Here is a 21,456-nt window from a genome sequence, read left to right on the forward strand (position 1 = left end):
AGCTCTCCATCTCCAGGAACATTCTTGTAAAACTCATCTGAAACCCCGCATGTCTTTGTAGTTACCTTTAGTCAATTGTAATACCAATACATTTTATTTCAACTTCTCCCTCTCAAATGGCAGTGAATTCAATCATACTGTGGTCACTGCCCCTGGGGATTCCTCCACCTTTGGCTCCTTAAGCAAGTTACACATCACCAGATTCAAATTTGCCTGCTCCCTAGTGGGTCTACCAGATGTTGCTAGAAAAGAAAACATCTCGTGGACATTCCAGGTATTCATTTTCTTGGGATCCGCTACTAACCTGACTTTCCCAGTCTACCTGCATGTTGAAGTCCCCCATGATTATTGTAATAGTGCCTTGCTTACATGCCTTTTCTACCTCCTGATTTATTCTCTGCACCACATCCTGACTACTGCGAGGAAACCTGTACATAATTCCCACCAGAGTCTTTTTTTTCTTTTGTGGTTTCTCAACTTTACCCACATAGATTATATGCCTTTCAACCTATATCACTTTTCTACTATCAATTTAGTTTAATTTCTTATGAACAAGGCAAACCCACCTTCTCTTCCAATCTGCTTGTCATAGCATTGCTACAGTGTGGAAGCAGGCCACATGGCCTGTTGAATCAACACCAACCCTCTGAACAGCATGCTACCCAGACTCACACCCCTATCCAATCCCTGTTGCCCTGCAATTCCCATTGCTAATCCACCCAGCTTGCACATCCCTGCACATTATATAGGCAATTTACCATGGCCAATCCAGCTAACCTGCACATTTTTGCATCGAGAGAGGAGATCAGAGCACCCAGAGGAAACCCACACAAACAGGTACAGAATGTGCAAACTCCACATAGACAGTTGCTCAAGTCTAGAATTGAAACTGGGTCCCTGGTGCTGTGAGGCAGCAGTGCTAACTACTGAGCCATTGACCACTCATCTTTTTGATGGGATGCGTATCCTTGGATATTTCATTCCCAGTCCTGATCCCCTTACAGCCATGTTTTTGTAATGTGAACCTTTGAGATTGTTGACTTCACTATCCCCCTCCAGCATCATTCCACAAAGTACCTGTACCTGTTTGTGTGGGTTTCCTCTGGGTGCAATCAACAATCTCCACTCTAATCTATATATCCATAGTCAGTGTATCATTTGCAACAGCATCTCTTTCTTCATACCCTTGCACCTTTACATCTGCTTTCCACCGAGCACTAAATCTGGCCCCCTCCAATTTCTCATCTACATGATGCTCTTTGGCATTATTGTCCAAAGCCACAGCATTAATTTTCACACATACTCTGAAAGCACACAGCTCTACATCATCAGCACTTCCCTCGATTCCTCCACTGTGACTAATATATCAGATTGATTCTCCAGCATCCAAAACCAGATGAACAAAAAGTTCTTCCAAACAGTGGGACGACCGAAGCAATTGTTCTCAGTCGTTGCCAAACTGCATTCCCTAGCTACTGGCTCCATCACTCTCCATGGCATATGAGATTAAGCTAGTGTGTTTACAAACTTAATGGCATATTTGATCCTATAATAATATTCCAATGACATATTCGAAGCAATCAAAAAGTCAACATTTTCCACCTCTGTAGCATTGGCTGACTTTGTCCTGTCTCTGCTCATCCGCTGTGGAAACCACCATTCATGCTTTGGTCATCATCAACTCGTGGCTGGTCTTCAACAGTCTATCCTAAACCTTGACGTCATGCAAAACTCTGTAGCTGGTGTCCTAACTCGCATCATGTCCCTTTCACTCATCACCACCATGCTCACTGACCTACACTATGTCACCAATGTCTTGATTTTAGAATTTTCATACTTGTTTTCAACCTAAACTGACCTTGCCCCTTATTTCTCTAGTCATCCCCAGTCCTACAGAGTTCTCAGAGTTAATCGTGCTCCTACAATTCTGGATTCATGAGCAACCCTAATTTTAACTGGCCACTTTCACAGTTGACTGCTTGGGCTGTAAGCTCTAGAATCATTTTCCATATCATTCTAACTTCATTATCTTACTTAAGACACTCTGTAAAACCCACCTGCTTGGCCAAACGTTTTGTCATCTGCTCTAAAATCTCATGTATCATTTTACGCGTTGTAATGCTCTTGTGAAGCATTTGGGCATAGTTTATCACATTTAAACTGATGAACTATGTGATATTTCTGTTATTTGGAGAAAAATCACTTACCTAGCAAAACCAAAATGAGCAGGTTCAGTAGTAGACATGAAAACTACCTAATTATAACGTCTCTACAAATAGCATCAACAGCTGAGAGTACTAAAAGAATTCTACATTTTGCCTTCACACTTACCTAAAGATGATCCTCTTCCTGGTGTGCCTCCTACAGGACTGGGGATGCTGCTTTTGTTGGGCAGGTTGACCGGACTGGATTTATTTGCATGGAAAAAGCCCTGTGTGGGCGATGTGGGAGATCGGACAGGTTCTGAAGTCTTGGGCCTGGCTGAGAGATTGAGTGGCTGTGCTGCTTCATCCTATGAATAAATCATAAACAAGCAGATTTAATACACTGAAGGTTAGATAACTATGTTGTAATCCTCCAATTACTGTAATCCTGTTAACGCTAAAGTACACAACTGAGGCATTTGGAGCAAAACCTATTTTCATTCTTGAACACCCAAAATTATTATTGCTAGAGCATTCCCTTTTAGTCTGTTTATTTTCAACAAGGAGGTGAGTGAGGTTGTTGATTTGGAGACTAGGGTGCTGAACCTTAATAAAAGGAAAGTACGTGGATATTAGGTGTAAGTTAGCCTTGATAGACTGGGGAGAGTTACTTAAAGGATTGACAGTGAATAGGCAATGGCAAACTTTGAAGGAATACATGGGGGGACCGCAACAACGGTTTATTCCTGTCTGTCACAAAAGCAAGATGTGTAACAAGGCCAATGCATGGCTTACAAAGGAAATAAGAGATAGTATCCTCTCCAAGGAAAAAGCGTACACATTGGTGAAGAAAAATAATAAATCTGAGGATTGGGAGCATTTTAAAATTCAGCAAAGAAGGGCCAAGGAATTGATTAAGAAGGGGAGAAAATGAGTATGAAAGTAAGCCTACAAGGAATATAAAAACTGACACTAAGAGTTTCTATAGGTATGCGAAAAGAGAGTGATTGGTAAAGACAATAAAGACAATACAGACAGAAACGGGGGATGCTTAATAGGTGACACAGAAATAGCTGAGGAAATGAATGCATACTTTGGTTCTCTCTTCACAAAAGAGCACTCAAATCAGATACTGGAATTGTTGGAGATCTACTGAGAGGGAAGAACAGACGAATGTCAGTACTAGTAAAGAAATGGTGCTGCAAAAATTGTTGGGATTGAAGGTTGATAAATCCCCAGGGCTCAATATGCTACAACACGGAGTACTTAAGGAAGTAGCTCTAGAAATACTGGATGCATCGGCGGTCATCTTCCAGGATTCTATAGTCTCTGGAACAGTGCCTGCAGTTGGAAGGTGGCTAATGTCACTCCAATATGCAAAAAAAGGAGGTAGAGAGAACACAGGGAATTATAGACTGGTGAGCCTAACATCAGTAGTGGGGAAGATTCTCAAATCTTGGATTTTATAGCAGAGCATTTAGAAATCAGTGGCAGGATCAGACAGAGTCAGCATAGTTTTATGAAGTGGAAATCATGCTGGACAAATCTGTTGGAATTCTATGAAGATGTAATTAGTAGAACTGACAAGGGGCAGCCGTCGATGTAATATTTCTGGACTTTCAAAAAGCATTTGATAAGGTCCCAATGAGAGATTAACATGCAAGACTACAGTGCATGGAACTGGAGGAAATATATTGAGGTAGATAGAAAACTGTTTGGCAGAGAGGACACAAAGAGTAGGAATTAATGGTCCTTTTCAAATTGGTAGTCTGTAAAGTGGGGTGCCATATGGATCGGCGCAGGGACCCCAGCTGTTCACAATTTATATTAATGATTTAGATGAGGGAACAAAATGTAACATCTCCAAGTTTGCAGACGATACCAAGTTGGGTGGGAGGGTGAACTGTGACGAGGATGCAGACATGTTGGGTGAGTTGGCAAATCAATGGCAGATGCTGTTTAACTTGGATAAATGGATAAATTATTCACTTCAGGAGTAAAAACAAGAAGGCAGATTACTAGCTGAATGGCTATACAATGGGAGAAGGGAGTGCGCAGCAGGACCTGGGCGTCCTTGTGGACCAGTCAGTGAAGGTAAGCGTGCAGGTGCAGCAGGCAGTAAAGAAGGCAAATGGTGTGTTAGCCTTCGTTGCAAGAGGTTTTGAGCGCAGGAGCAAGGATGTGTTGTTGCAATTGTACAGGGCTTTGACGAGAACATACCTAGAATATTTTGTGCAATTTTGGTTTCCTTTTCTGAGAAAGGATGCTCTTTCTCTCAAGGGAGCGCAACGAAAGTTTACCAGTATGATTCCAGGGTTGGTAGGTCTGACATAGGAGGAGAAATTGACTAGTTTGGGATTGTTTTTGCTAGAGTACAGATGAATAAGGTGGTGGTGGGTGTGTGGTTTTCATAGAGGCTTATAAAATTCTAGCAGGCCAGGGCAGGGTAGATGCAGGAAGGATGTTCCCAAAGCGGGGAGGTGCATAGATCAAGGGGTCACAATCTGAGGAGTCAGGGGAGATGATTTAGGATGGAGATGAGGAGACATTTCTTCACCCAAAGAGTGGTGAGCCTGTGGAATTTATTAGCACAGGAAGCAGATGATGCCAAAACAGTGAATGTATTCAAGAGGCGACTAGATATAGCACTCGGGGCAAATGGGATCAAAGGTTACGGGGAGAAAGCAGGATTAGACTATTGAGTTGGACGATCAGGCATGATTGTGAAGGTTCAAAAGGCCAAATCACTTCCTCCTGCTTCAATCTTCTAAGTTTCTATTTACAAACAAGTAATTGTTTTCCTTAAATCATAATGAGAGCTTTGCTTTCAACCTTATCACTTTAATCTGATTAGTTTTATCCTGATTGGTTGAATCAAGCATCATGATTATCACAGATAGTAAATATTCTTGGTCATTGTCATTACTATTCACATATACATCTCACTTGTAAGTAATGAATAGAGTCTTATAAGAATCTGAGCAACATGGACTATAGTGAGATTTATGGAAAATTGGACAAATGTCAAGTGAAACTGATCTTAACATTGGGAGCAACACATTCTTTACATTTTTGCCATTCTTTACACTTTTCAGAAGTGAAAGTGCAAGTTTGTAATTAGCAATACACCCCTACCTCATGAAAGGATATTGTTATTTGTTAAACAACTTATTTATGGCCCAGAGATAACGAGGTGTAGAGCTGGATGATCACAGCAGGCCAAGCAGCATCAGAGGAGCAGGAAGGCTGACATTTCAGGCCTAGACCCTTCTTCAGAAAATGAAGAAGGGTCTAGGCTGAATAAGGGTCCAGGCCCAAAACGTCAGCCTTTCTGCTCCTCTGGTGCTGCTTCGCCTCCTGTGTTCATCCAGCTCTACACCTTGTTATTTCAGATTCTCCAGCATCTGCAGTTCCTACAATCTCTGAAAATTATTTATGGCCCAACTCACTTCATTAATATTTAGCTTTCTATCTTACCAATCTCACCAAACAAGCTACAGATATTAAGAAATCTTGACGTGGAAACCAGAGCAGGTACCTGGTGAACTCAGCTTGTCATTTGGTCCAAACGACCGCAATGTTGGATACAAGGCATAACATGATTCATAGGCAGCAGCCCATATGTATATTTTACACACAGACAGACAGGGACTTTGGTACGTGATATGTACCAACTACTTTCATGGCAGAAATCCAATTCATGTAGAAGATGCTTCTGCATTTCAATGTTGCACCAACAATGATCATTCTAAGAACACTATGCACTTAGGGACACACATCCAGCTCATGAACTGGACACGGCTGTATCTCTGGGTGGTCAGGAGTCAGGACACTCTCTACATAAGGAGTGAGGAGATGACTGGCAGGCAGCCCACAACCTATCTTAACTCTTCCTACACTATTATCTGGTGCTTTTCTCCTAGAAGGTGAGAAAGGCAAAGATTAAGGGACATGAATGTGCATGGCACAGCTGTTATTTTTGTTGCAGGTGTGGACGTGGCTGGATTGAGTGATTATGCAGTACTGAGGTCATGCAGGGATAGTGATATCGGGAGTTGATGAAGATGTGAAAGGGAATAGTGAGAGTGGTAGAGCTTGACAGTTGGTGGAAAGTGAGTAGAGTTGCAGATATAGACCGAAAGTGAGTGAGGTATTGGAGGGAATGTGGAGGTACTTATGCTTGCAGAGTTGAGAAGGTCAATAACCTACACAGCTGGGCATTCATCCAGATGACTGAGGTGGCAATCTTGGATCAGGCTGGGGTGGCCTGCTTTTGTGGCCTCCATGCTTGGCCCTGGAGAAGGAAGAAATCCCTTCCACCAGAACCTCCAGTTCCCTGCCCGCAGAGTAGACACCAATTTTTCTCTATCTGCCATGTCTGGGTGAAAAGTCAAGAACCATATAGGGCCATTCTAGTCTGATAGTGTTTGCCCAGGGGCACAGTTGGCTTTTAGAAAAAGCACGGGCACGATGAGTGCCAGAGAATTCATTGAGTGGTGAGTTATTCTGGCAATGGTGAGTGGTAAGATAGCACCAGATTTGGTCTTGAGAGATGGCATAGAGTCTTGGTAGGTCATTAATGTGGTGAGTTTGGTAAGATACAACAGTAGAACTCACTAGGGTATGACCACTCCAAAATGCTCAACACATCTCGGACTTAGTTAGAAGGTAAGATTGAGCCATCTACTTCATATTGTAAAAATAGTTTGGTTATTGGCACTTCATAAAGTTTAAAGAGGGAAGAAGTCCTGTCTGATCAGCTGTCAAACTCTTTATGAGAAACCAGCATCACCAAATGGATGTTGGAAAACCCCCATCACGGACTCCAAGAATGATTTCTTTAAGTCTCACAAATGCTGCTGCTGCAAGAGCTGAGGAAAATAACTATTTTGCACTAACGTCAGGTTAAGAAAAAGCTGAAAGAGAGGAAGCAATGGGTAATTAAGCATTGATTTCAAACAGGGAACATATATTTAGAGGAAAGCCCTGATGTTTGAGCTAGGTTCTGTTTCTAATTCAAATGTAGGATGATCCCAAAACAGAAGGGGACAGTTAAATCTATTAAAGCAGGCAAGAGTTACATAGCTTCATAACCCTGTTTTTTAATTGAGATCCCTTCATTAGAAACTAAACAGCTTTGTGAAATGTAGAATTGTTTGCTCTGCCATTTGTTACCAAACCCAATGCTGTAGTGGTAGACAATGGTTTGGTAGTTTGTAGGATGCAGTAACTACTTATTAAAACACATCCCTTAGGATCCATACAAACCACATTCTTGTTGAGAGAATGTAGTTTAAAAAGATGGAAAATTTAATGGCACACATTGCTAGAGAAAGCCATTCATTACTCACATTACAGCAGTGACCACAATATAACAGAGAGCAATGATAAGCAGTTATTTACAGAAACTGTCTGTGCGCTCTCTCATACATTCTAAAGCTAATCACTTCTTTAAATTGTCTAGTGCAGACTATGATAGATACATGGACAAAAGTCACCACTGGAAAAATTTCAAAATATGACTACGGACATATACATTGAGCTAAACAAGCTGTTCTTTATTATATATGTTCAGACAAATTTCAGTATGGTGCCAAATACTGTCTATTATATGGAAGTCTTGCAGGATAGATGGTTACCTTCCATTGCAGGTGGGAACCAGGTGGTAACAGATCTGCTGCTTGCGATCCATCCTGTGCTATATTTTCCTTTCCGTTGACTGAGCTTTCCTCCTAGTGGTGAAAGTTCAAATCTACTCCCAGAGCTAAGCTCCCTCAGGTCAAGTATAATCGTGGCCAAAGTGAACCTGGGCTTCTTTGTTCAAACATGCCCTATCTTCAGGCCTCACAAAAGCTCCAACTGCTCCACTACTGAAATATTTACACTACCAACACCTTTACCAAGGTAGACAGTTGACTTGGAGTAAATTACTGTTGCTGCAATTTTATGCTTGGGGCTTATTTCTGTTTTAAAAACTGGGTTATGGCAGCTCCTAACCCATTTGAGAAAAGATTTTTACAGCCCAAGGAGATCTGCATCGCATTTCTTTCTCCATGCTGTAAATGGATGTAAATGCAATGCCTGTTCATGTGACTCAATTTCCCAACTGTAGTGATAACCTAGAATACAAATTTGCATGGACTTGTGTATAGCTGAGTCAGTTCAGCCAGCATATCTCCTAACGTTTATGGCTGGGGTTGAAAATAAAATGGAATTCCTGTTTTTGATTACTGTAAAACAACCTATGGTAGAAAATGCATTGGCATGAATGGCAGAGAATGGGAATCAGTCTCTATTATAATGCCATACATTGCAGACAGTCTGTTAAAAGTCAATGTCTGGGTTCATATATGAAGAAGCATCACTAAGGTTAAGTATCAGAAAATACGCACAAATGAAACCCTGATAGAGTTAAAATTCAATCCCCCATGAGAAATTGGGAGAGGGTGAAACAAGAAATGTGATTTTCTTTTTAAACTCTCTCATTTAAAATGTTTGTATTTGTGTATCTGTAACTAGATCATAAAAATTGCTCCTTTGATTGTTGCAAAAAGCTGAGGTATTAACTGGGGTGCATTGCACAGTTAATTGGAAAATACAGAATAGCAAAGTCTGAATACAACATCTGATCATTTGGTTGGATGGTACATTTTACCTCTGGGACAGAAATGGTTCTCTCCTATAACATTCAAATCAGAAACTAATTAGCCAATTCCTAAAAGATTTAACTAAAGGAAGGCTCATTAGTCTCTCTCTGTACTGCCTTTATTTACATAAACATAGTAATTTTATTATTGTAATGTCAGTGTTTACTCATGTTGACAAATGTAATTTGGAACTAATATACTTTGCAGATCTAACTCTCCACTCAACTAAATCTGAAATGTGTTCTAACTAGCACAAGCTAAATATCCAGTTGTGTATTTCTGCGTTCAAAGCTGAGCTTGTCTTTCCATGTAGGTACCTAATTTAATCAGTTACTGTGAAATTATTGCCTCTGGTTTAGTTGGTTGTGGGTACAAGTTCAACACTAATGCTTAAACACAGAACTTGGGCACCCAGTGAAGTAAAGACGATGTCCTACATTGTGTGTACTGAAGAATGGCACGTGAACAATCAACGCATATTAAAGATCCAGCTATTAGTTCCATGGGTTTAGGCAAATGATAAATATCCTACATTATGCATGAATTCACGGAAATATGAGTGTTGTAATATTGTTATGGTTTGGGACTATGTGCGTGAGAGTAGAGTGAGGCGATCGTGTGATCTCTCCTGCAGAACAGCCTAGGATGATACAGCTGTTCCAATTAAAGGGAGGATCGGTTGATCAGCTGAAATGGAGGCATCAGTCATTCAAATTTGGAGATAGAGGACTGGAAATTACATGTCCCCAATTGGTGTGTTTTTGGTAGGGAGGAGTGAGCTTATTAAAAGCTCAACTAATCCCCAAATGGCCGTAATTTTATGTTGCTCACACCATTATAAGGTTTGCATGGGCAGCATATCTTAAATTTTTTTAAGTGCAGGAATGGAGTGAGGTGCTATCTTGAGAGGATACCCTATTAGCATCAGGATCACCCGCCTCGTACCCCACCGTCCTAAACCTCCACCCATCCACCGCAAGCATACTTCCTTCCTTTCTCCCTGCATAGATTTTAAAATCTACCCCACTAGTCACCTTGCCTCCCTCCTTAGAGTTACCAAACACCCCCAGCCCAATTTCTGTTACTAATCTTGGTCTAGAGTTGTATTTGGCTTTCTCTTTGGAGTTGTTTGTGGTCCTGCCAATGTACACTACTCAGTTCTGGCACAACTGGTGCTCGGCCTACTGAGAGGTGCAAGTCCCACTCTGCACACATGCCACCAATTTAACCAACCCAAGGTTAAGTTATGGCTGTGGGACTCACTTGATCTGTGGGAACTGCCAACTTTCTTGGGGGTGGGGAGGTGGGTCACCTGCCCTTGCTCTCAATTTCTGTGCAATGGTTGCAAATTCCATGCTTACAGTGGTTTGACTACTAGTACCAGGAACATCTTCAGAATAGGGTCAGGTTGTTATAGACTAATGCTTTAAGTTGTCTTTGCTTCTAATTTGCTTCTAAGGCAGCACAAGAAATGCAGTTGGAAACTTGCGCTCAGATTGAAAAGACCAAATTCATGAGGATTTGAAATAAGGCTGCAAGACGTGTTTACACTGGAAGCAGAATTGCCAGGAAAAGCCCTTAATAATCCCTGATTTAAAGTTTACCAGGCTCAGAAGGAAATGGAACTAAAGCCTCAGGCGGTAGACTGGGTCTTTTTCCTAGGTCAGGGAAAATAGAATGACGGCTTAAGGGACACAATGCTGGGCTTTTCGGTTGAGTTAAAAGTATAAAAGGGAAAGTACAGCTCTGCAGTTTGAGGTACAAGCTGACAACAAAGTATGATCAGTTAATAGTGGTCTTATACATTTTGATCCAAAACTAGATAATAAAGCCAGAAACAAGATGCTGATCATCTTCTTGATAATATGTTTATTTACCTACCAACCATCACACAGTCCCACCTGCCTCTCTTTATTATTTCTATAAAGACAAGCCTTCAAACTCTAAACAGCATGTGGTGATGATGTGATACAGTTTTACATATATGTTACAGTCTGGAGCTATGGATAGTGATGATGCAGGCTTTAAAATTCTTTCCATCACATAGCTGACCAGAAACCTCTCCTTCTTTTAAAAGCTGCCTCTGGCCTGTGTTAAGGGTATTGCAGGTTGATACTCAACCAGTTTGGCCAGGTTATAAATACACCTTCCTTGTCCATCAAGTCCTTAAATGGGACTCAAACCTGGAACTTCTGCTCAAAAGCAGAGAGACTCCCACAGGGCCACAGGACCTCCAAATCATCACTCTTTGTATGTTCTCTAGGTATGTATTTAATCAATTCCCTACCTCGGTGCACCTTAGCAACATAATTAACTATATGCAGGTCCCCCTTTCTTTCTTTCTTAAAACAAAAATTAGTCCCAGGAACACAATCTGCTGAGCAGCTGGTGCAGAAAGAAATACCACGGGCCCCTGCTCCTGCAAAAATCAACCTATACTCCTATGATGTGCAGCCAACAGATCTGAGAACATTTAAGATTACTTTTCCTGTCATGGAGAAGTGCACTTTAACAGCTTGATCTTCAATTCTTTCTTTAAAATCCATAGCCACTAGTCTGGCTCTAGCCTTTGTATTCTATCTGGGGACATTTTTCTTGCATATATCCATCTATGTGACACGCTAGCTTTCCCCTATGTAGTGCTTTTGAATTGAAACTGAACCCATTTAACTATCTAATTCCTATTATTTTGCCTTGCTTAATAAATAATTTTCTAATTACTTTGCAACCACACCACCAAGGCATCTAATCACTTCTACTTGTGCTTCAAGATTGTTTCATAGACCTTGTTCTGTTGTTTTGCCTCGCCCAGTTACTAAGTCCGACATCTCCCTGAGCTACTGCCCCCAAAGATTTCTGCCTCCAAAAATCAAAGGGTCTATCTCCAGTGTATAGTGATTTTCTAGTGCCAGACTGACTTTCATATCTTTTATGTGGATTCACTACTTGTCTTGTTTTCCAATGTTTTTCCCCATTCTGTCAGTCCATTACTCTCAGCTGTTATACATCACCTTGCATATTTAACCAGTGTTTGAATTTTCTATTAACTTTTCCTGTTTTCTGTAATGATGGTCACATTCTTCCAATCATTCGTCTCTGTACGTGTGTATGTCACCTTAGTGCCAACTTCAAGTAGTTGTTTTTTGGGTATGCTATCCTGCTCATTGATCAATATCAACTTTGCCTCTTGTCATTGCCAGCAAGCTACGTACAGTATATACATAACTTGCCGAAAGTGGCAAAGTTGTTCCTCTTAATTGTCAAACATGAGTATGAGGGGTTCAGGGTGCTCATGAGCCTCCAATTGTTTAGATTCTGGTGATTAATAATTAATCCTGATTAACTGTAATGTTCTATGTTCTGTGTTAACTAAGATGAACGTATCTTAGCAGTTTGAATGGCATGTTGGAGAAGCACTGTCATCATATTGTGCCTTTCAACCTTACACAGACCTTTGCACTCCTAACTCTTTTCTATTGTTTAATTAAAACACAGAATTGAAGGTTATCTCAGATAGTCTTATGTGAATATATGCTGCTTATTGAATTTTCTCTGAAACATCTGCCTTGATAATTTCTCTTCTCCCTGCATGTCAGACATTTAGGTGCACAAAAAAAAAGTAGAATTAATTATAATTACATCTTGGACCAGCAGATCATCACACAGGATGGAACGTATGTACGGATTCCTCCCATAGACCAATTGACATGGACTAAAATTCTCACCTTGCTATTAACCATGTGGAGTAAGTTCTATTCGTGGACTGACCCCACTAATCTGATGTTGATTTGTGATTTGGTTGGTTGAATAAGATGAAATGGGACTCATCCATCACTGTGTGATTTCCTTATTTTTGGTTCATATCTGAAATGAACTGCCAGAGGCAGTGGTGGATGCAAGTATAGTTACTACATTTAAAAGACATTTTGAGAAGTACACAAATAGGAAGGTTTGGAGGAATATGGGTCAAGTGCAGGGAAGTGGGACTAGTTTAGTTTGGGAACATGGTTGGCGTGGACTAGTAGGACTCGGTCTATGACCCCGATTGCCAGTTGGTGACAATATTCTTGCCACACAAATGCCAGGCAATAGACATCTCCAAAAAAAACCATCAAACATTACCCCTTGACAGGCAATGTCATACTATCATTGAATAACCCACTAACAACATCCTGGGAGGTACAGTTGACCAGAAACTAAACCGTACAAGCCATGTAAATTCTGTGGCTACAACAGCAGGTCAGAGACTGGGAATCCTGCAGTGAACAACTCATCTCCTGATGACTCAAAGCCTGTCTATACACCAAGGCAAGTTAGGAGTGGGATGGAAAACTTTCCATTTGCCTGGATGAATGCAGTTCTAACGACTTTCAGGAAACTCAACACTACCCAGGACAAGAGATGTGGAGGTGCCAGTGTTGGACAGGGGTAGACAAAATCAGAAGTCACATGATGCCAGGTTATAAGTCCAACAGGTTTATTTGAAATCACAAGCATTGGGAGCATAGCCCCTTCACCAAGTGAAGTGACAGAGAAGCGCACAGAATTTATAGGCAGAGAGATCACAAAATCATACAAATTGTGAGAGTAAAGAGTGTCAAATAATAACACTTTGCAGGTGATCATAAGTGTCAGATAGTGTGAGTGAAATGTAAACAGCTGAATAGCAAGTGAAGGGATGACCTAGAAGCTGATTAAATGAGGTGGAGAGATAATTACAAAAAAATTAAAAATAAGGTGGTACTGAAGCCAAACTATATCACTGGAATAACATGATAGGTATAAGAGTCATATTCCAAGGGTCTAATGGAAGTATTAAATAATCCAAAACTGTGCAAACCAAGGTAGAGAGATCATACCAAATTATCAAGGTGATGATGTCAAAATAGGATAGTAAGGAAGGTTTTACAGATACAGAAGTGTGGTGGGGTCACATGTGGCATGACATGAACTTAAGATCATGGTAGAGGCTGTCTTCATGAGTACAGAACTTGACTATCAGGGCCTGCTCAGCGATTCTGCATTGCTGTGTATCTCGAAGGCTGCCTTTGAGGATGCGTACCCAAAGATCAGAGACTGAATGTCCTTAATTGCTGAAAGTGTTCACTGTCTGGAAGGAAACGTTCATGTCTGGTGATTGTTGCGTGGTGTTCATTCATCTGTTGTCATAATGTCTGCATGGTCTTGCCAATATACCGTGCCTTGGGCATCCCGGCCCGCAGCGAATGAGATCAACAACATTAGCCAAGTCATTTGAGTATCTGCTGTGGACGTTGTGGGTGGCGTTCCCACATGTGATGGTAGTGTCCATGTCAATCACTTCACATGTCTTGGAGATGTTATCATGAAGGCTGCGTAGTTTGCTGGAAACCATGGTCTGATTAAAGTTTGGCGGTTGTTTAAAGGCTCTACGTCTCGCCTTTGAACAACTGCCAAACCTTAAATAAACCATCGTTTGCTGCAAACTACCCAGCCTTTACGATAACATTGACCGCAACACCACACAACCCTGCAATGGTAACCTCTGCAAGATATGTCAGATCATCAACATGGGCACTATCATCACACGTGGGAACACTACCCACCACTTACAAGGCAGATATTGATGTGACTCAGACAATGCTGTCTATCTCATTCACTGTGGGCAAGTGTGCCCCAAGATATGGTATCTTGGCAAGACCATGCAGACATTATGACAACAGATGAATGAACACCACACAACAATTACCAGACATGAACATTCCCTTCCAGTCAGTGAACACTTCAGCAATTAAGGACTTTCAGTCTTTCGTTACGCATCCTCCAAGGCAGCCTTCGAGATACACAGCAATGCAGAATTGCTGAGCAGGCCCTGATAGTCAAGTTCTGTACTCATGAAGACAGCCTCTACCGTGATCTTGGGTTCATGTCACGCTACACATGATCCAACCACACTTCTGTATCTGTAAAACCTTCCTTACTGTCCTGTTTTGACATCATCACCTTGATGAACTGGTATGATCTCTTACCTTAATTAGTTTGCACAGTTTTGGATTATTTATTACTTCCGTTAGACCCTTGGAATGTGACTCTTATACCTATCATATTATTCCAGTGATATAGTTTGGCTTCAGTACCACCTTATTTTTATTTTTTTGTAATTATTTCTCCACCTCATTTAATCAGATTCTAAGTCATCCCTTCATTTGCTATTCAGCTGTTTACATTTCACTCACACTATCTGAACTTCTGATCACTTGCAGAGACTTATTATTCGACACTTTTTGTATGTTTTTTTATCTCTCTGCCTGTAAATTCTGAGCGCTTCCCTGTCACTTCACTTGATGAAGGGGCTATGCTCTTAAAGCTGGTGATTTCAAACAAATCTGCTGAACCATAACCTGGTGTCATGTGACTTCTGACTTTATTCAGGATAAAGCAGCCTGCTTCATTGACATCCATCTTTTATACTTTTCTCAATGTGGGTATGATGTTTCGATGTTTCAATGTTTAACATTATGACTTCTCCTGGAAGTTCTATTTTTGTGGATGTAGGCAGAGTTGGACTTAGCTCCGATGCCAACATTGTCAAGTGGGCTACTGAACACTTGCTGGCAAGGTTCAGAAATATTAAAAATCTACCTGGGGAAGACAGTGGAAGTATGCTAGCTCATTTAAACTCAAAAAATATGTTTAGGAAACTGTGTAATAAAAGGAGTCGGAGAAGGACATTAACAAGATAGATCACAAAATTGATCTTTGACTCTAGAGTCATTCCAACATTGTTGAATATTGAATAGAGAATTAGGGTAAAGTTGAAAATGAAGGTTTTTTCTCATAATGGAGCTTAATCGTTCTCTGCATTAATCATGTAGCATATCTGATGAACATTTTTGATATTAAAATGTGAATTTGTTCCCTATATATTTCAAATAATTTTACCTAACTCTTACTCGTACAAATTACACATCTATTATTGTAGTTGGAATTGCAACACCTTCTGGATTTAGAATCGTATTTACCAACAACATTACAACATCTAATTAATTGCATCCGTATGCCATCAAGACATCACAAAGTGCTTCACATCAATGAAATATATTATCTGGAGATGCATGTTTATGGTTAACTTGAAAATCGCAAGTTTGCCTTTTCATTCACATTTTCTGACCAAACATGATATTAGTATTCTTCAAAATTATTTGATATAAAAATGTTAAGAAAAGTCTACCAAAGATAATTGCTCACTTTGTGGAATGCTTTTTATTATAAATGCATCATAAATCTCAATATGCCAAAGACTTTTGGGGCATTATTTAAATACTACTTATTTTGCACTGTGCTCAAGAAATCATGGAACAATGCTTTCATGCTGACTTTGTTCACCTTGCATCTTTAGCCACTTTACCAGCTCTCTCAGTTTATATTTACATTGTTGAACTCAAAATCAATTTTCTCTATATGTTTATTTCATTAAGTAGATATGTATCAAATTCAGTTGGATCTTTACCACCCATCAGGCCCAAATGTAGTCAATTAGAAGCTCAAATGTCTTATTCAGTTTATATTCATGTCTATTCTGATATCATTGTGGTGTGCCTCTCGATCTCTTTGTAACTCGTAAGGGGATAGATTCTCTGCGGACCTTCAACTTGCACCAGAAATATTTACCATGACATTTTGCTTTAATGCTTCAATTTTGAGCAATTTAGTAACATTGGCCTTTTCTACTTAAGTTATTTTCAGTGTTGTACTTGCATTTGGAGACTGGTGTTTGAATTCTCTTTAAGCATTTATTAAATGTCTGAGCTTTTATAATTTCATTGCAAAAAGCATAAAGCCACTCTTATCAATTCAACACACACTTGTTGACCAATCACATAGCTTTTCAAAATGACATTCTTTATATTAGAGGACAAAACCATTTTCAGTTTATTTCAAATAATTTCCTTTCCTATTCATATGAATCAGACAAATATTATTGAGGTGGGAATTATCCTGGGCTTTCAGTGGCAGTTGTCAATGTTGCTGCACAATTAAAGAGCTTGCCTATATGTCTGCAGGACATCTCAAAGTGCTTCAGATCAACAAATTAGTTTGAAGCACAATCATTGTTGTTATGTAGAAAACGAAGAGGCATTTGTATGCTGCTTTTTGCTGTGCTTTTTTGTTTACTTCAACACTGCACTGCACTCCATCTAGAGGTTCAACTGAGAAGTGATGAACTCACCATGGCAGAAAAGGTCACCAAGAATTCCTAATGAGCATTGTGGTATTCCACTGCTTTAACAACAGGTGCAACTAATACAGTTTCTGTGTAAAATACAGATATCCCTGCTTTCTGCCAATCAACTGTGCATGGATTGTCATTACATTTCAAATATTTTCTAGAGAATAAGCCTCTAATTTAAAAGCAGCATCTAATCACCAGGAAGTGCTTTTACATTTAGACTCATTGAGCTCAGGATAAGACCACTTTCTCAAGGGGAATAACTGAGCAGTGTAACAGGATAGATCAGGTAAAAAATAATGTCATCTTAGCAACTAAAAAATGACATTTGTTACTTTGTGCTATTAGTTAGTGTTCATTGACTTTCTAACAGTGAATTAACACCAATTCAGAAAGCAGTGTTTCAGTTGTAAGGGAGACACTCTGTAAAAGTATAGACATGCAAACTTACCTTCACTTGAGCTACAGGGCTGGTCCCCTGCTTTTCATTTTTCAAAGCTGTGGGTGATAGAGCACCAGCGGGGTTTGTTGGCTGTTGAGTAGAAGGAATCTTAGCACCCGGTGATACCTGCATACTGGCAAGTTGCGCTGCATACAGTTGCTGAGACAGGGAAAGAACAAATCTTATGAGTATTAGCATTCTTTATTCACCTATAAGTTACCAAAGAAGTGTCAGTGATTCATTCATGTAGTTAACATCGCAATGAAACACAATTCACTTCTATTTAAATCAATTGATACCTACCAGGCAGTTTGAGAGACAACTTGTCCTCATTGGTAGCATTTGTAGAGAGATTACATCCAGTTTTAAACCCTACACATTATGAGGAAGCTCATAAGTAACAAACTTAACTACAAGGCATTCATTTGTTCAGTTGGCTGACAAGTTACAAGGAAATAGTTATTCTATGGGACACATGACAAGCTCATAGTTTGCATGCTGACAGCATTATTTGTATTCCAAGGTTTGCCTCACATCCCTTATCTCAACTACCATGAATTTGTTGCTTTACTTCCATTAATGATTTTCTGTTTTCAAGGTGAGAGATGGCAGTGCTCATGAATAGACTGTGCTTTTTCTTTGCAATAACAAATATTCCCCTACTCTAGCAATGCTGATTACACATGACCAACCTCTTTGCTGCTGCCCTCTGGAATTCTTTACCTCTCTCTTCGTGTTGTGCTGTCTTTGTTTGAAAAAAAACTCTCAAAATTGTCCTCTTCAAAAATCCTGTATGTTTCTTATCCTAAGGCTTACGATTTTTCCTTTCGCTCCGACACTCAAGGTTCCACTGTATCTCTTTTGTCATTTTTTGTGCACCATCTAAGATATCTTCCTGAATGTGAACCACATGCGTAGATACAAGCCATATTCCTAAATGAAACACAGCCTGCCAAGTTAGGTAGAGGTAGCACAGGGCGTTATCTGAATACTGAGGGAATCTCAGGGGTTTCAGGTTTCTGCACTTGTTAATGTCCTGGTATATTATTTCTACTGCTATGGAAACACTAATGACAAAAATGTTCCTACAATGATAGCGATGCCTTCTTTTGAGTTGATGGCTTTGTCTTTCACATGTTGAGAATGATGTTTCCATTTGTGTTACATCACTTAGAATTGACAGCAGAGAACAGACCTTTATTAGGGTTGAACAGATCTTTATTAGGGTTCACATAAGTCTGGTCTCACCTCAACCTATTAACATATGCTTTCATTCATTACACCCTCACCTACTTATCTAAATTCTACTTAAATGCATCCATGCCATTTATCTCAATGCAGCGGCAAGTTTAGCATTCTAACCACTCAATAAAGTGAATAACGATGAAGACAAATTAAATCCACTTTCTTGAACTCATCTCATCAGCCATGACCCCAAGAATTTAGGAATAAATGGTTTCCAGCTACGTCTCAACATTTGAGGTTCTAAGGAAGGGTCACTCGAACACGAAACAGTAAATTCTGATTTCTCTCCTTCGATGTTACCAGACCTGGTGAGCTTTCCCAGCAATTTCTGTTTTTGTTTCTTATTTAGAGCATTCACGGTTCGGTCAGTTTTTATTCAATATTTGAGGTGCCTCTCCAAAACGATGGTATGTACCTGTAGGGAGCTTCCATCGTATTTACAGGAATACCCCATATAGAAAACCATCACTCTATTTCTTACCCTGTGTCAAATAAAACAACTCTGCTCTTTATATGACTGCTGTCCTTAGTGATTCAGCAAAGCCTCGCTCATTGCTTTTGCAGCTACTTGGAAATTGTGCAGCTCCATTGAGATGCAGTTACTGTTCAGATTTGTTTCATCATAGTTGACATTGCTTACTCTCTCAGATGGAGTCTTTCCAACAACAAAAGCAAAATAAACCTCCCATGGCCTGGCAAAGCTTTAAGTAGCTCAACCAGTGGTGCTAATGTGAATCAAAAGATGTAAACAGTGACAGGATGTCTCATTTTCATAGAGATGTGGACTTCTGTTTGAAGGGGGTAGGAAAGAAGCAAAAATATTCAACATACCAAGCACACACATAAATAGATCAACGTGAAGTTGAATTATTTTTCCTCATATTGTACCTTTGTTGCTACTACCTTGACTTTTTCTTTATTTAGCTCCCATCTCTCCTTCTTTCCTTGACTTGGAGGTAGGATTTGAACAATGAGACACTTCAGACTTCAAACCAGTCCTGAAGAAGGGTAATACTCAAAACTTTGACTGCTCCTTTCCTCCTGATGCTGCCTGGCTTGCTGTGTACTTCCAGTCTCCTGTTTGTCTACTTCAGGCTCACACTGGCTCAACAACATCAATCAACACATAGCACCTCTAACACAATAGAAGAAGTTCCCTCAGCATTCAGGTATAGCTGCTGAGAACTATAAAAGAACAGAATGCAGAGCCTTCTTGCCCAAGATGAACAGATAAGCTCATTTTGTAAGGAATGTATCAACTTCTACCACATTAGTTTTGCTTTTTAAAAAAAAACAGCCTACCCTGTACAAGTGGCTCGCCCAACATCAGTATAGAATGTGGTCTGCTATGCTTCTGTGTGGGGCCCATTGACTCATCCTTCAAAACATGGATAAACGGAAGTGAGGAGTCTGCACACACTGCTTAGAATCATAGAATCCCTAAAGTGTGGAAACAGGCCTTTCAGCCCAATAAGTCCACACTGAACCACAAAGCATCCAACCCAGATCCATCCCCCGTATAACCCAACTAATCTGCACATCCCTGAACACTATGGGCAATAGCGTAGCCAATTTACCTAGCCTGCACATCTTTGAACTGTGGGAAGAAACTGGAGCACCCAGAGGAAACTCACGCAGACACAGGGAGAATGTGCAAACTCCACACAGACAGTCCCCTGAGGCTGGAATCAAACGCGGGTTGCTGGCGCTGTGAGGCAGCAGTGCTAACCATTGAGCCACCATGCACTTCTCCAATTACAAGACATTACTCTCCCACATTTTTTGCTGATAGGCTCATCAGTAATGTGCAGAAAAGTAGTCGGGGGGGTTGACTGAGGGGGCATTATTTTCACAGTAGGTGGAGACATTCCACATCTATGTTAATGAAGGTAGCTTTTGGAATGTAACTGGCCTCATAGCTGTGCAAATTTGCAGGATCCTTTTGCCCTCAGTATTTGCTAATGACTCCTACTGCATTGGTTTCTTTGCTGGAATAACATGATAATCATTACAGTCAGGGTTCAGTGAAGGGGAATGGCCATTTGACAGAAGATCTTTGGTTCCTATGGAACAATACCTCAAAATGGATCAGCAGCCTTTCAGAAGGTAGGGGAAATAATGGGGAAAAAGTGGAAGGAGGAAGAACAAGTAGTGAAGCAAATATTTAAGCAATAAGCATTTTATGTATATTTAAAGTGCATAATGTCATTATACAGCATAAAATTTATGCCTATAGTATTTATGAAGTGTAAAACATACTCATGATTTTTCCTCCCTGTAGTACTATAATATACTGTGGCTTGCTGTGTTTTTTTAAATTTATATTTGAATGGCTTTCTAATTGTACCAACCAGATTATAATTATGCTATTTCAAATTCTCCCCATTAAACATGACCTAATTAATGGAAGTCAGCATTTCCATTAACCATCTTCATTGTACAGTGCCTGTGCAGTTTTGACTATAACTCTGTAGTTTGTCCCTCCAACATCCAGTTGCTTTACTGGGAGTATTTATTCTGAAGTGATTTGTGTATGTAAAGGTTGATAAGGAAACGGAAATAAGCAAATCACAAGGGAAGTACAATGGCTTAACAGTTTGCTGAGGGAGGCTCCAAAAGATGAACAAAAGCATTTTTCACATGAGTACGTTTTAAAATAAAAATGCTTTTCATGTTTTAAAGTTAAAAATATGAACTGCTATGAGCCAGATGCAGACTCAAAAATATTCCTGAACCACCTACTACATTCTTAATGTCTCCTTTCACTGA

At 40.1% G+C, this 21,456-nt stretch overlaps 1 protein-coding gene across 13 annotated transcripts in view; it reads right to left on the bottom strand.

Annotated features, from left to right (window-relative positions):
- Window positions 1–21,456, bottom strand: part of sox6 (SRY-box transcription factor 6) — a 624,359-nt gene that overhangs the window by 58,330 nt on the left and 544,573 nt on the right. For all 13 annotated transcript variants that reach the window (XM_048545909.1, XM_059652056.1, XM_059652052.1 and 10 more), the window contains 2 exons: window positions 17,452–17,601; window positions 2,332–2,512 (listed from right to left, as the gene is read on the bottom strand). In XM_048545909.1, the coding sequence (XP_048401866.1) occupies window positions 2,332–2,512; window positions 17,452–17,601 (331 nt within the window). The remainder of the gene's footprint in view (window positions 1–2,331; window positions 2,513–17,451; window positions 17,602–21,456) is intronic.

Source organism: Stegostoma tigrinum, chromosome 17 (assembly GCF_030684315.1).
Source record: "Stegostoma tigrinum isolate sSteTig4 chromosome 17, sSteTig4.hap1, whole genome shotgun sequence".
Classification (NCBI taxonomy): domain Eukaryota; kingdom Metazoa; phylum Chordata; class Chondrichthyes; order Orectolobiformes; family Stegostomatidae; genus Stegostoma; species Stegostoma tigrinum.